General features: G+C 39.4%; 1 protein-coding gene across 2 annotated transcripts in view; it reads right to left on the bottom strand.

Moving 5' to 3' along the window:
- LOC131693318 (uncharacterized) overlaps positions 1-12,281 on the bottom strand; it is a 40,900-nt gene that overhangs the window by 13,736 nt on the left and 14,883 nt on the right. For both annotated transcript variants that reach the window (XM_058981039.1, XM_058981038.1), the window contains exons 3-6: positions 4,087-4,604; positions 3,768-3,962; positions 3,493-3,709; positions 3,237-3,426 (exon numbers count right to left, since the gene is read on the bottom strand). In XM_058981039.1, the coding sequence (XP_058837022.1) occupies positions 3,237-3,426; positions 3,493-3,709; positions 3,768-3,962; positions 4,087-4,322 (838 nt within the window). In that variant the 5' untranslated portion in view covers positions 4,323-4,604. The remainder of the gene's footprint in view (positions 1-3,236; positions 3,427-3,492; positions 3,710-3,767; positions 3,963-4,086; positions 4,605-12,281) is intronic.

Below are 12,281 nucleotides of genomic sequence, written 5' to 3'. Positions count from 1 at the left end.
GATGTTTTTCGGGTGAAAGGATTTCGGGCGAATGACATTCGGGTTTATATGGCATTCGGGCGAATGTCTTTTGGGTGTTCATGGCATTCGGGTGAATGGCATTCGGGTGTATGTGACAGTCGGGCAAATGTCATTAGGGAAAGTGGCTTTTGGGCGAACGTATAGCATTCGCCCGAATCCCATTCACCCGAAAAAATATCGAAACGAAAATACACAGCAGGAAATTAAATTTATTAAACTGAAATAAATTTTTCTTTTCATTTATAATGTCAGCCTTTCGGACTACGTATAGCACCAAATGAAACGAAGCGATACTTTCTTCGCCAACACTTCCGTGGACGGTGAAAAACTGTGCAAATTGACAAGGGACTGTGCTGAATGTTCCATACATTATTCACATTGTTGCCTGTGTTAATAGTCGTAGGTGATGTGTCAGAATGACACCATAATCAGAGTCAATTTTGACTGTTAAGAAAAGATTCTCCGTCCCATGTTTTAGTGTAACGTTCATCGATGTGATTCAAATCGCATTTGTGTGTTCCGGGTGGAAAAATGCGACGTCGCCGATGTTGAATAATGCGGCGTTGTGCATATTTACTGAACCTATCGTCAGGCATAAGAAATTATGTTTTTTTGAATATTTAGCATAAGACTATGCTATGCGTTGAAAGACAATTGGCATAACGGTCGTTTTGAATAAGGGTGAATGGGTTTATAGGACGAAAACAGCTTTTGTCACAATGTACAATAATTTCGATTTCAGTACAGATTCATAGAAACGTTTGAAAGAAGGAATCAATCTCCAAGTTGGAGTAGGCCGGTGAAACAAGTGGATTTATCATATGCTTACGAGAGCTATTTGGTATATGGGTCATTCCATGCGAAGTGATCAAGGCACGTGTAATCGACCTCCACGGATTTGAACAAAATTTAGAGGAATTGTTCATCTAGGGCCAATATATAAAAACCCAAATTTTTGTGACAATTGAACCACCCCTCGGGTCATGGGAGCACCCCCCGTTTTGGCAAATTGTCAAAACCCTTGATTTTCTTTTGATCATATCTCCGGTTCTATTTACTCTAGAATCAAACCACAGGATGGCTTTTGAAGAAAATTGTTCAAGGAGTCTATAAAAAATATTATTTTTTGCCGACAGTGTTGCCAAGTATGCAATTTTTTCAGTTAAATATTAAAAGTTAATTTTTCTCAAAATACGTATATTTTAATTTTGAAAATTTTAATGCCATCGCGTTCCTCAGACATTTTTACATAAAAAACACTTATCATCTCAATATAATATGAGCGCATCGTGAGATACACCGTTTTGAAGAGAAAAAACCGCAATTTCCCATATAAAATCGCAAGCGCACAACACTAAAAAACCAACTTGAGTATTCTGAGTTCAAACATAATTTTTCGTGAAGTAGACGAGAAATGATGAAAAACTACGTATTTGGTTTGCTTCTAGCAGATCAGGGTCGATTTTTATGATAGTTTGAAGATTTTCTCAATTTTGGCCAATAAAAATGGATTTTTATATGAGAAAATCGGAGTTTTTCCCTTCAAAACGGTATATCTCAGGATGCGCTCATATTATATTGGGATGATAAGTGTTTTTTATGTAAAAATGTCTGAGGAACGCGATGGCATTAAAACTTTCAAAATTAAAATATACGTATTTTGAGAAAAAATAACTTTTAATATTTAACTGAAAAAATTGCATAGTTGGCAACACTGTCGGCAAAAAATAATATTTTTTATAGTCTCCTTGAACAATTTTCTTCAAAAGCCATCTTGTGGTTTGATTCTAGATTAAATAGAACCGGAGATATGATCAAAAGAAAATCAAGGGTTTTGGCAATTTGCCAAAACGGGGGGTGCTCCCATGACCCGAGGGGTGGTTCAATTGACACAAAAATTTGGGTTTTTATATATTCGCCCTAGATGAACAATTCCTCCAAATTTTGTTCAAATCCGTGAAGGTCGATTTCAAGTTTGCATCTTTTTTTGATCACTTCGCGTGGAATGACCCATATAGATTCAAAGAACTACTCGTTTTAAAGAAGGATCAGTTCTTATGTTTGAGTTAACCGGGCAAACGAGTGGATCTACAGTTTGCTTTCGAACTTATTTGGCATCCAGATTCAAATAGTTGCTCATGTTTGAAAAAAGGAATCAACTCCTAAGTGTGAGTAAACCGGGCAAACGAGTGGATAACAAGTTAACTTGCAAGAACTATTTGTTATACAGATTTCAAGAAATGCTCTTATAGGAAAAAGAATCATTTCCTTATTTTTAAGTAAACCACGCAAACGAATGGATTACCAGTTTACTTGCTAGAGCTATTTGGTATACAGATTCAAAGATCTGCTGATGTTTGAAAGAAGGAATTACTAATGGATCGCCAGTTTACTTGCGTTGGCTATTTGATATACAAATTCAATGAACTGCTCATGTTTGAAAGAAGGAATAAACTCTTGTGTTTCTGGCACAACGGAGCCGGTGGTGTGGATTTTTTCTCTCAGCTGACAGCAACCGGAAAATCATAGCAATCCCAATCAATACCTAGAGTCGGTGACGAAAATGATGCGCAATGGATCAATGATTATGACGAAGATATGCCCAAAACTGTTTTCTGGTGATCAAAATAAGATTTAACTGGCGGTGGTTGCTGTTGCTAATAGTTTTCTGATCCCCGTTGATGTAGAACATGATGAAGATAGGCGCTTGGTGATGTTTGATTTTTAACGGCACTGATATGAGCAACACGGTTCGATTTGAAAAATTTGGTTTGTAAAGCCCCGAAAAATCGATTCACTATCCCACATTTTATGAACTGACCATAGCAACGAAAACTGGGACAGAATGGCTAAAAAAGCATGCTGGCTGGTTGGACACTAGTATTATTATGTTGTATTCCGTTTGTGGGAAGAATTGTAACAATAGTAAATGGTCTTATAAACATAGGGTTGCCTTCCGTTTGATTTGATTTTATATTATGTTTGAGTGAATGCGGTGTATTCGGGTTAGTGACATTCGGACAAGTGGTCCATATTGGCTTATGGCGTTCATATAAATCGTCTATTCTGATTAGTGACATTCCGGTAAATGGTCCCTCGGGTAAATAGCTTTCTGGCGAACGACATTCGGGCAAATGACTTTTGGGCGAATGAAATTCGAGTGCATGTTATAGAACCGTCAAAACACTATCTGTTCCCACAACTTTTCAACTTACCAGACGGTATGTTAGTAATCCCGTAGCAAGCTTGGTGCACACAAATATTGCAATTATCACAGAACACCATCTCATTCGCTTCCTCAGAGTCCGGCGACCGACAAACATCGCAAATCACATTTTCGTCGTACTCAATGCCAAGACCTTCTTCGCTCTTCATGATTGCCTGGATTTTATCCCAACATCGAACCTATGGAATATTCCAGTAAGGATAATGGTTAAGATCGAAATCCTGTGAACAATCAGCAATACATACTTCTAGTTCTTCAACAACCCTCTCAAACTGCTCGTCTGTCACTGGCACCAGTCCGGCTAGATTCCTTTCTCCGTTGAAAATCTTCAACCACGCCTCGTCACATCGATCGAGATCGTAGTAACACACTTGTTCAGAAATGGCTGGCGTGTTCGATAAGTAGTGCTGATCGTGTGAGAATGATTCATCTTTTGTAATCCGAATATATTTGTTTTTGGGTCTGGAATACGAAGAAAAGTTAGACTCCCATATAGGTAATATGATTTAGGTATACTAACAGCTTAAAATCCTGTCTCTTTTTGTAATGATTTTCTTGTAAAAATGATACAGATGGTTCCGGTAAGGAGTCAGGATTCACCGGAACTTGTACGCCACGCTCCCAATCCTGTTTCCACTGGTCATTAATAACCCAGTATTCATCAGCTGCGAGTGGTTCGGAGTCGGGTAGCTTCATAGCACTGATTAGATCCTTCCTGTTTACATAGATGAAAGGGTTTTAAATGGAACAATTTTATGTCAAAGATAACAGTAAGGAAAAAAGGCTCTGATTTTGGTTTATGAGCAATATCTGCATTTATTTTAAAAAGTCTAAATTACCTAAACAGTTCAGCCGGTGCTTCCGGTGCAGTACGGTTATAGATGCTGGACATCTTAAGGTCGATGACCGCCCTTGGTTGCCAGTTCTTAGTTGGCGTCGTCGGACCACCGGTGTTGGACGTAAGCGAGTTGTCGTCCTCCACTGACGACACCGCTGGGCGGCCCTTGCGTTTCTTGTTCGGTGGTGGTCCATCATTATCGGCACGATTCGATCGCTTCTGTCCTTTCTGCGACATACTTTGCCAGACCGATTTTCGTTGCCGTCGTATACCACTCTGTGCAGAGCGGATACCGGACAGTCAATGTCCGATATGGAAGATTTTTAAACTTGGTTTATCCGATAGACTAAAAACTTTAGTGACGCGCAATCAATTAAGCCGTTATGTGTCGAAAAACCGCTACTATGATTGCTGGTTTATGTTACAGTGGTTTGATGTACGTTAATGTAAACTTTGTTTATGATTAATGTTTTATTTAATATTGGTTATTACGTTAAGGTAAGTATTGAATATGATAACCTGAAAGAGAAACGAAAACAAATTAGAAATCGATAATTGATCAAGTAATATTCATATAAATTGCTTTGGCGTTTGTTTTGGATCGTGCATCAATATTTTCTTTAGTGAATAATATTGATAGAAATCACGTAATTCGGGTTAACAGACTTTATAACCATGCGTGTTTTGCTTATTCCTAAGAAACTTATATAATTTCAGCGCAATTACACTTTTGCTACGATGAAGAGTATCAATATGAAACAACTGTATTTTTTTTTAAATTATCCCTTACTGCAATAAGTTTGCTTGCATATTTTTTCATCGAGAATTGTTCTACTGAAGCTGTAGAGCTAGAAAATCGGCTGAATGTGATATTCATTGCACGATTCAGATATGTGCGGGCGCAGGGACTTCGCGATCGCGTGTATTATCGCGAAGGTTCGAGCGTTTGAACGTTAGTGTGTTCGATCGCGTGTGGGTTTATATGTTGCGTGTGCTAACGTGTGTGGGACTTCGCGCGTATAAATTCTATTTTATAATCGTGTGCCTTTCACATATTTGCGTGTGTGCTTGGATCGCGCGGACCGTGAATCTGGTACTCAATTTTTAGTGTACGGTTCAGATGCTGTGAACTCTTCCATATGACTAGAGTGCCCGTTCATGTCGCCCGTGTTGTCTAGTGAATATGAACGTTATTTTTTATTGGTCTTACTGAATGTATGGACCTTAGAGTGACAAGAAAAAAATGACCCCTATCGGCCCACCCCTGAGTCGGTTCCTAGTCCCACCAGGAGTACTTGAACCAAATTTGAAGCAAATCGGACAAGTCTAGCTACCGGACCAACGTGCTCGAAGTTTGTATGGGATCTTCTGAACATACTATTCAGCTAAATCTAACCATTAGCTCACAAAAAATAATAGTTGGTGGGAATCGAGTACCGATACACAACCATGCACTGCTAGGCCCCATGCAAAACTGACTCAGACATCACTTCGTTAAAAGTTTAATAACTTCTTTTTACAAAGCCGGATTGACTAGCAGTCTTCGACAAAGTTGTAGATAATTAAATAATCTTCCTTGTTTTCACTTACAGTGATGATGCGATGCATACAGTGCCACCTAGCGGCGAAAATGCGCGCTAGTGGGTTTTCTCCATGTAAACTGTCGAAAACTTTCATACAAACTTCGGGCACGTTGGTCCGGTAGCTAGACTTGTCCGATTTGCTTCAAATTTGGAGCAAGTACTCCTGGTTTCCGGACATGACCGATCCATTTTCGCGCGAACACGGGCGTTTGTGGACTCGCGTTTGAGACCGCGTTTTTAACTTCGTAAGTACTAAAGCGTTCACCTTATTACCGAGCTACTAAAACGTTTGCGCGATCGCGGACGTGGATGTGCGTGGATGATCGCGAAGGACTTAAACGTTCGTATGTTAACGTGTTTGTCGCTTGTGCTCAACCTGTACGCGATTTTGCATGTACAAATTCGATTTTGTAACCGTGTGGCCGTTCATATATGTGTGTTCTTGAATGGTCACGCGGACCGTCATTCTGATATTTAGTTTTCTGTGTACGCCATATCACTAGAGTTTCCCGTCATGTCGCCATGGAACGTGATATGAGAGCTTTCATTCTTTAAATTGGTCCAATTGTAGGTATGGACCGACTTCTGGTACCGAGGATAGCGACTTCCGGAAGTGATCGATTGATGATCGCTCGAGCGCGGGAGTTTCACGCTTAGGACCGTCTTTGAAAATATATAACTGCTGAGACGTTCACATTATCACCGGAATGGGGCTAACCTGTTTGGCATAAAGTCATTTGGCATAACGTCGTTTGGCATAAAGTCGTTTGGCATAATGCCCGTTTGGCATAAGAAAAAAATGATAGGTCATTTGGCATAATAGCCATTTGGCATAAAATGTACAGGATATTGAATGCTATTGCGGTCGTTTGGCATAATGGTCTTTTGGCATAAAAGTCGTTTGGCATAACGGCCGTTTGGCATAAGAGCCATGTGGCATAAAGTATGAAAGTACCCGTTCAAATGCTTATGGCGTTTTGATTCACTGAAATAAGTATGATTCCAAGAACTGCTCATGTTTGAAAGAAGGAATAAACTTCAGTGAGAAGAATATTTTTATGTCAGATTGATTACATAGAAAACTAAAGTAAGTATGGAATTTGCGCATTGAGAATATTTGCATTTAGAACAATCTTGCATGAAAGTTAAAAAAATTGTGAAATGTCATGCAACAAAAAATCTGTAATTGTAATTTGCTCATGATAGGCTATTTTAAAACTACAGATCTCATGTCAAATCAATTAGAGGGAACGAGCGAAGAAGAACCATTGTATTAACCATTTAATTTACGAATATTTGGATTGCTACAATTTTTTAACCTAACTACTCCTTATACAATATGAAATCTAATTCGAGATATATAGTATCTTGCTTTCCGAAATTGAAATGTGGGAAAAATCTCGACTAGTTCATATTCACAAGAAGAAAAAAGTTCAAACCAATAAAATTAAAAGTTAAAAGCAATTTACTACATATATGTAAAAGAAGGCAAAATCTCAGACGCTTTAAGTTATTATCGAAATCAAAAGCATTCGAAGAATTGACAATATTCGGAATAATGTAAACTCTTAGAAATTCATAGTTGCTTTTAAAATGAATAAAATTCAAGCAAATTTTCATGTTCAATAGAAAGTGGAAAGCTAAAGCGCAGTTGGCTGCCTAGCAGGTCTTTTAGGACAAATTCAGTGTTGACTGTAGTTTTATTGTATTTCCGGAAAATTCAGGCAATTTGTGGACAGTCGTCCAACTAACGAATTTGATTCGCTAGTTGGACCGAAAATGCATCTAGTCAAATCTCTAATTATTGTCAGTTTGATTGGCAAAATGAATTTGACATGAGATTTTGTCATTCAGATCCAACTATCGGAGCTCCAAATAAAAAGTGGTCCAGTCAAAAATTGACCAACCAGTGAATCACGACTGTAGTCCATATCGTGCAATGGTAATTCGGGAAACTGCATACCAGAAAATTACCAATTTTGTATCCTATTATTTCGGTTACATGTTAATCAAATAGAACTGAGAAATTAGGTTTAATGTCTATTATGCCAAATGGCTTTATGCCAAATGGCCATTATGCCAAATGAGCATTATGCGAAGTGGCCCTTATGCCAAATGGCAATCTATCTTCAATTTTGTTTTAATCGATTAAATGACCTTTATGCCAAATGGCTTTATGCCAAATGACCACTTGAATCGCGCTATGGTTATGCCAAGTGGCTTTATGCCAAATGACTTTATGCCAAACGACGTTATGTTAAATTACTTTATGCCAAATGGGCTTCCCCCCACCGGGATGTTACGACGTTTGCGAAATCGTTACGTGGATGATCGCGAAAGACTTAAGCATTTGTATGTTAACGTGTTTGCATAAATTGGTCCATCTGAAGGCATTGGATCTATGGTACTATAGCCAAGGATAGGGAATTTCGGACGCAACAGATTCAAGATCGCGCGAACACAAGCGTTTGTAGAGAAGTATCAGGGACAACCCTCCCATATGAAGCCGATCCTGCATTACTATGTCAGTGATTCAGTGGAATCAGGAATCAGTAGCGATTGGCTCAAATCGCACGTTCCCCATGTTGATAAGAGATTTGTGTCTTCCTGTGATCTGATTTTTCATCATTTCCCTGATGGGAATGATTGGAGAAGTGGTAAAGGTGGGGGTAAGGAAAATAACGTCACAGAACAATTAAGACAGAGCATTCAGCACCCCCGGAATTAGAATGGAATGGATTTAGAAATTTTATTTAAACAGTAGGTGAATATATCAACGCCACGAGCGGATATTGAGATAATAGAATGACAACACCCCCGAAGAGATATTGTCATTCAATTGCGGCTTAAACTATAACTCTTTACCACACTGGGTTGGGAACAATAGCAAATCCTTGTTTCAGCTCTCTGTACGTAGATTCATCTATATATGGAGAACCAAAAATCTAGATACGAAATGAGCGGATACCTATAGAACGTAGATAGCATTTGAAATGTAAAATTCTTCGACTTGCGTTCGACATGCGATTACTAATTTCGATCTCGAATCTGTCGAACTAAGTGCTTTCAGGGCAGCCAGACTGTCACAGCAAAAATAGATTATTTTACCGCAAATTCCCTGTTGAACTGTCGCTTGTACGCCAAACAGAAGCGCAAAGATTCCTGCTTGGAATACGGTACAGTATCTACCAAGCGAATAAGACTGGTTCAATCTCACTTCACGACAATAGACTCCAGCACCGGCTCGGACCTCCAACAAAGAACCGTCAGTATCACAAACTACATATTTCTCCAGTTGTCGCTCCATCCAGCCAGACAGCCGTTCATCGCTAGGAGAAATCCTAACATTGAAAGTTTTAAAAGGAAAACTACATGTGAGTGTAAGGTCACTGGGAGCAAGTGTATATTTATCGCAAGTAAAGATCTTTGAAGATGGTTTAATTTTGATTGGATTGTCATGACTTCTCCCTTCTGCCACCGAAAAGGTATGCCGGTATTGGTCTAACGATTGTTGTGTAGATCCTGAAACTGAATGTACTTGGGTTTGAGTCCCCAAGACTTCCCGAAAGCCCATATACATTGGCCGAAGACCATGCAAGTTTTCTTGATTTTTAGATTAATGTAGGCTGTCCAATTAAGTTTTGAGGCAAGAGTTACCCCAACATACTTAACTTGACAATAATTTCAGAGTCAAACTGCAACGGACGAGCTCCTGTTGTAATTCGTCGTTGCGTGAAAAGCACCATTGATATTTTTTTTATTTGGATTCCCGCATGAAGACACCATTGTTTAACAACACATGTAACCATATGGTCGGAAACCCAAGCTCATTAAGTTTCATCAACAAGCCATCGGCGACAAGGTTCCATAGAAGTGGTGACAGCACACCACTTTGAGGACATCTGCAGACACTCAGTTTCTCTACTTGTCTTAACAGATGTCGGTTGCTAAACATTGCGTGTATCCAGTGACTTCGTACTGCTTGCAAAATGGATTCGAAAGACACATTGTCCTTCAATCTCGAGAAAAACTCCTAAATTTGATTTCTTTTGTGAAAAAACTTGTGCAACGTTGTAGACAACATTGTGTAACAGGATGGTAGTAGGCTTCCTCTGCTGGTATGCATGTTGCATTGCATGCAGCGGGTGCTCACCCAAGCTAACATTCCGAATGTAGTGGTCGATTAAACGTTCCACTGATTTGAGAAGGAAGGAGGACCGACTGATCGGTCTAAAGCTCTTTGCCTCCTCATGAGTGAGGCGGTCACCTTTAGGAATGAATTCTACAGTATTTCCCGCCACGCTAAAGGAATGTGTCCTGTTGCGAAATTACAAGTAAGACCCTTTTTCAAAATATGCTTGAAGAGTTTATGTCCTTTTTATAGCAGAACTGGAATGTTTCTTTGAGCGATCGATTCGGTTGTCACAATTCTACGAGCAAGAACCAGAACTACCTGAAAAAAACTCAGGGGCAGTCGTCAGCGATGGATCCGTACAGTCTGAAGAGTGTGTGACAAAAACAGTTGAGTATTACATCTTCGTCAGACGAATATTAACTATTAGCAGTTCTAATGAAATTGACATGAAAGTTTTTCGATTTCGAAAGTAATTTATTTAATCTGCTAGTCTCGTTGAGACTTGAGACTTTTGTGCAGAGGCTTTTCCAACCACTTCGTTCATATGATCGAAGAGCATTTCTGTATACTTTGCGAGCTAACTTAAAGGCTTCCAACCCGTCTTTGCGTCTGCGATTCCAGGCTTTTCTATAAAACATTTTGAGTCGAACAAGTTCGGTATTCCACTAAGGTGTTCCTCTAGAATCACGCATAACTCGAAGCGGGTAAGCCTCTTGGTATGCTGCTACTGTGAGTGAGTTTGCTTTATCCATGATCTCATCCAAGTCACGTTAAGTCAATTGTCGGAAGATACCCCTGAAACCTAGTCGCCAAGACCATTTAATATATATTCCTGATATGTGACGATATCTAGCGAAACGTTTAAACGATCAAAGACAATGTACATATGATCAGATAACGACGATTCGAGCTCATTTGGTACGAGCCAGTTTGCCAACTCATGCGTAATACTGTCAGAACAGAGAAGTGCATCTAACACCTCTTCTCTGCCATCTCGTGCAAATGTTGGTCGATTTCCTACATTAATTATGTGCAGATTTGTACTGCTTAAGTATTCCGTCAATTCGGTGCATCTCAAAGTGATATCTGAGCTGCCCCAAATTATGTGGTGGGTATTTGCATTACCGCCGATCATGAGGGACCCCTATTGCTGCCACAGTGTGATACAACCCTTTTGAAATCATCCGAAGGTTCGTTATATGTCAAATATGTCGAACAATAGACGTGTTTCTTGGTTATGTTATCAACAGTCATGTTGATTGCGACAGCACAAATATCGCGAGTTGTGAGGTCGGATATAAGACATGCGTCAATAGTACTATTCGCATGTACACATGCACGAGCCATTCACGTGGATTTGCTATGCCATTTTTGTTGAAAGCCACGAAGACGGGGTTGAGTAGTTTTCCAACATATAAGTATTCATTGTGGCAATACGGTTCCTGAACCAAGACTAAAGAAGCTTCCTGTACAAGGCGGGATAGATTCATAGTTGCTGTGCGTTTATGATGAAGACTAATTTGTGCTACTCTAACCATACTTGATCACAACACCTCAAATTTCATCACCAGCATTTGTTGTGCAGCAGCTAGATAACAAACAGGTTGGCTTATAATCGCCTATCGCGACCCCGAAATGGATATTAGGGACATGACCATCGTTTAAATCTCACGATTGGTGAAGAAACAAACGTCCACTGTGTCAGAGTTTCCTTAACACAGTAAGGGTAAGACCCACGGCCCGTGCGCGACTGACATATTATAGTCCTGATGTCAGCCATTCAATCCTCGGCACGGAGAAACAGCGTGACTTGAGGATTACTGTTTTAAGTCACCTCATATGAAACCAAGTGGATCAATTCTTGGTTGCTAGAGCAATAGCTAAATTATCAAAACATCTTTTAACTATGTAGTGAGTACCAGTTATTATATTTAGGACAAACTACAAGTTTACATTTTTGTATCTGTGTAGTCCTAACGCAGTCGTGTCATATATATCAAATAAAAAAAACGGTGGAGTCTATCCGTGCTACGACATCTACCTACCAATATTTGAAAAAAAATATGGTTCGAATAAAACATATTTTTCGCATTTGGCCTGGAATTATTCAGTTAATGGATTTCAGTCTAGCGACATGTTTTGTATACAAACAATATCTGGTTCCGAGACATTTAATCGACATTCATTTTCGATCCGTCGAAGTAATTTCGACCGTTAGTCGTCGACGATTCAATGGGATGATTTAGACAAACGTAATCCTGGTAAATCGCGCAGTCCAACGGTTTAACCAAAATTAATTTCATTTTCGTATTATTTTACAGTGTACTTGAAGCAAAACAAACCCTTGGTATTGTAACTGCATTCCGTTGCAGAAATTGATCTGTTTTGATAGACTTCACAGCGCACTAGTAATGAATAGGGCAATTGCAGGGCTAGTGCTACAAATCTATGCTGATTACAAAAATACTGCCAACTGCT

This window comes from Topomyia yanbarensis, chromosome 3 (genome assembly GCF_030247195.1).
Source record: "Topomyia yanbarensis strain Yona2022 chromosome 3, ASM3024719v1, whole genome shotgun sequence".
NCBI lineage: Eukaryota > Metazoa > Arthropoda > Insecta > Diptera > Culicidae > Topomyia > Topomyia yanbarensis.
The sequence above is the reverse complement of the archived record's forward strand: the minus strand, read 5'-3'. Positions and strand labels throughout refer to the sequence as shown.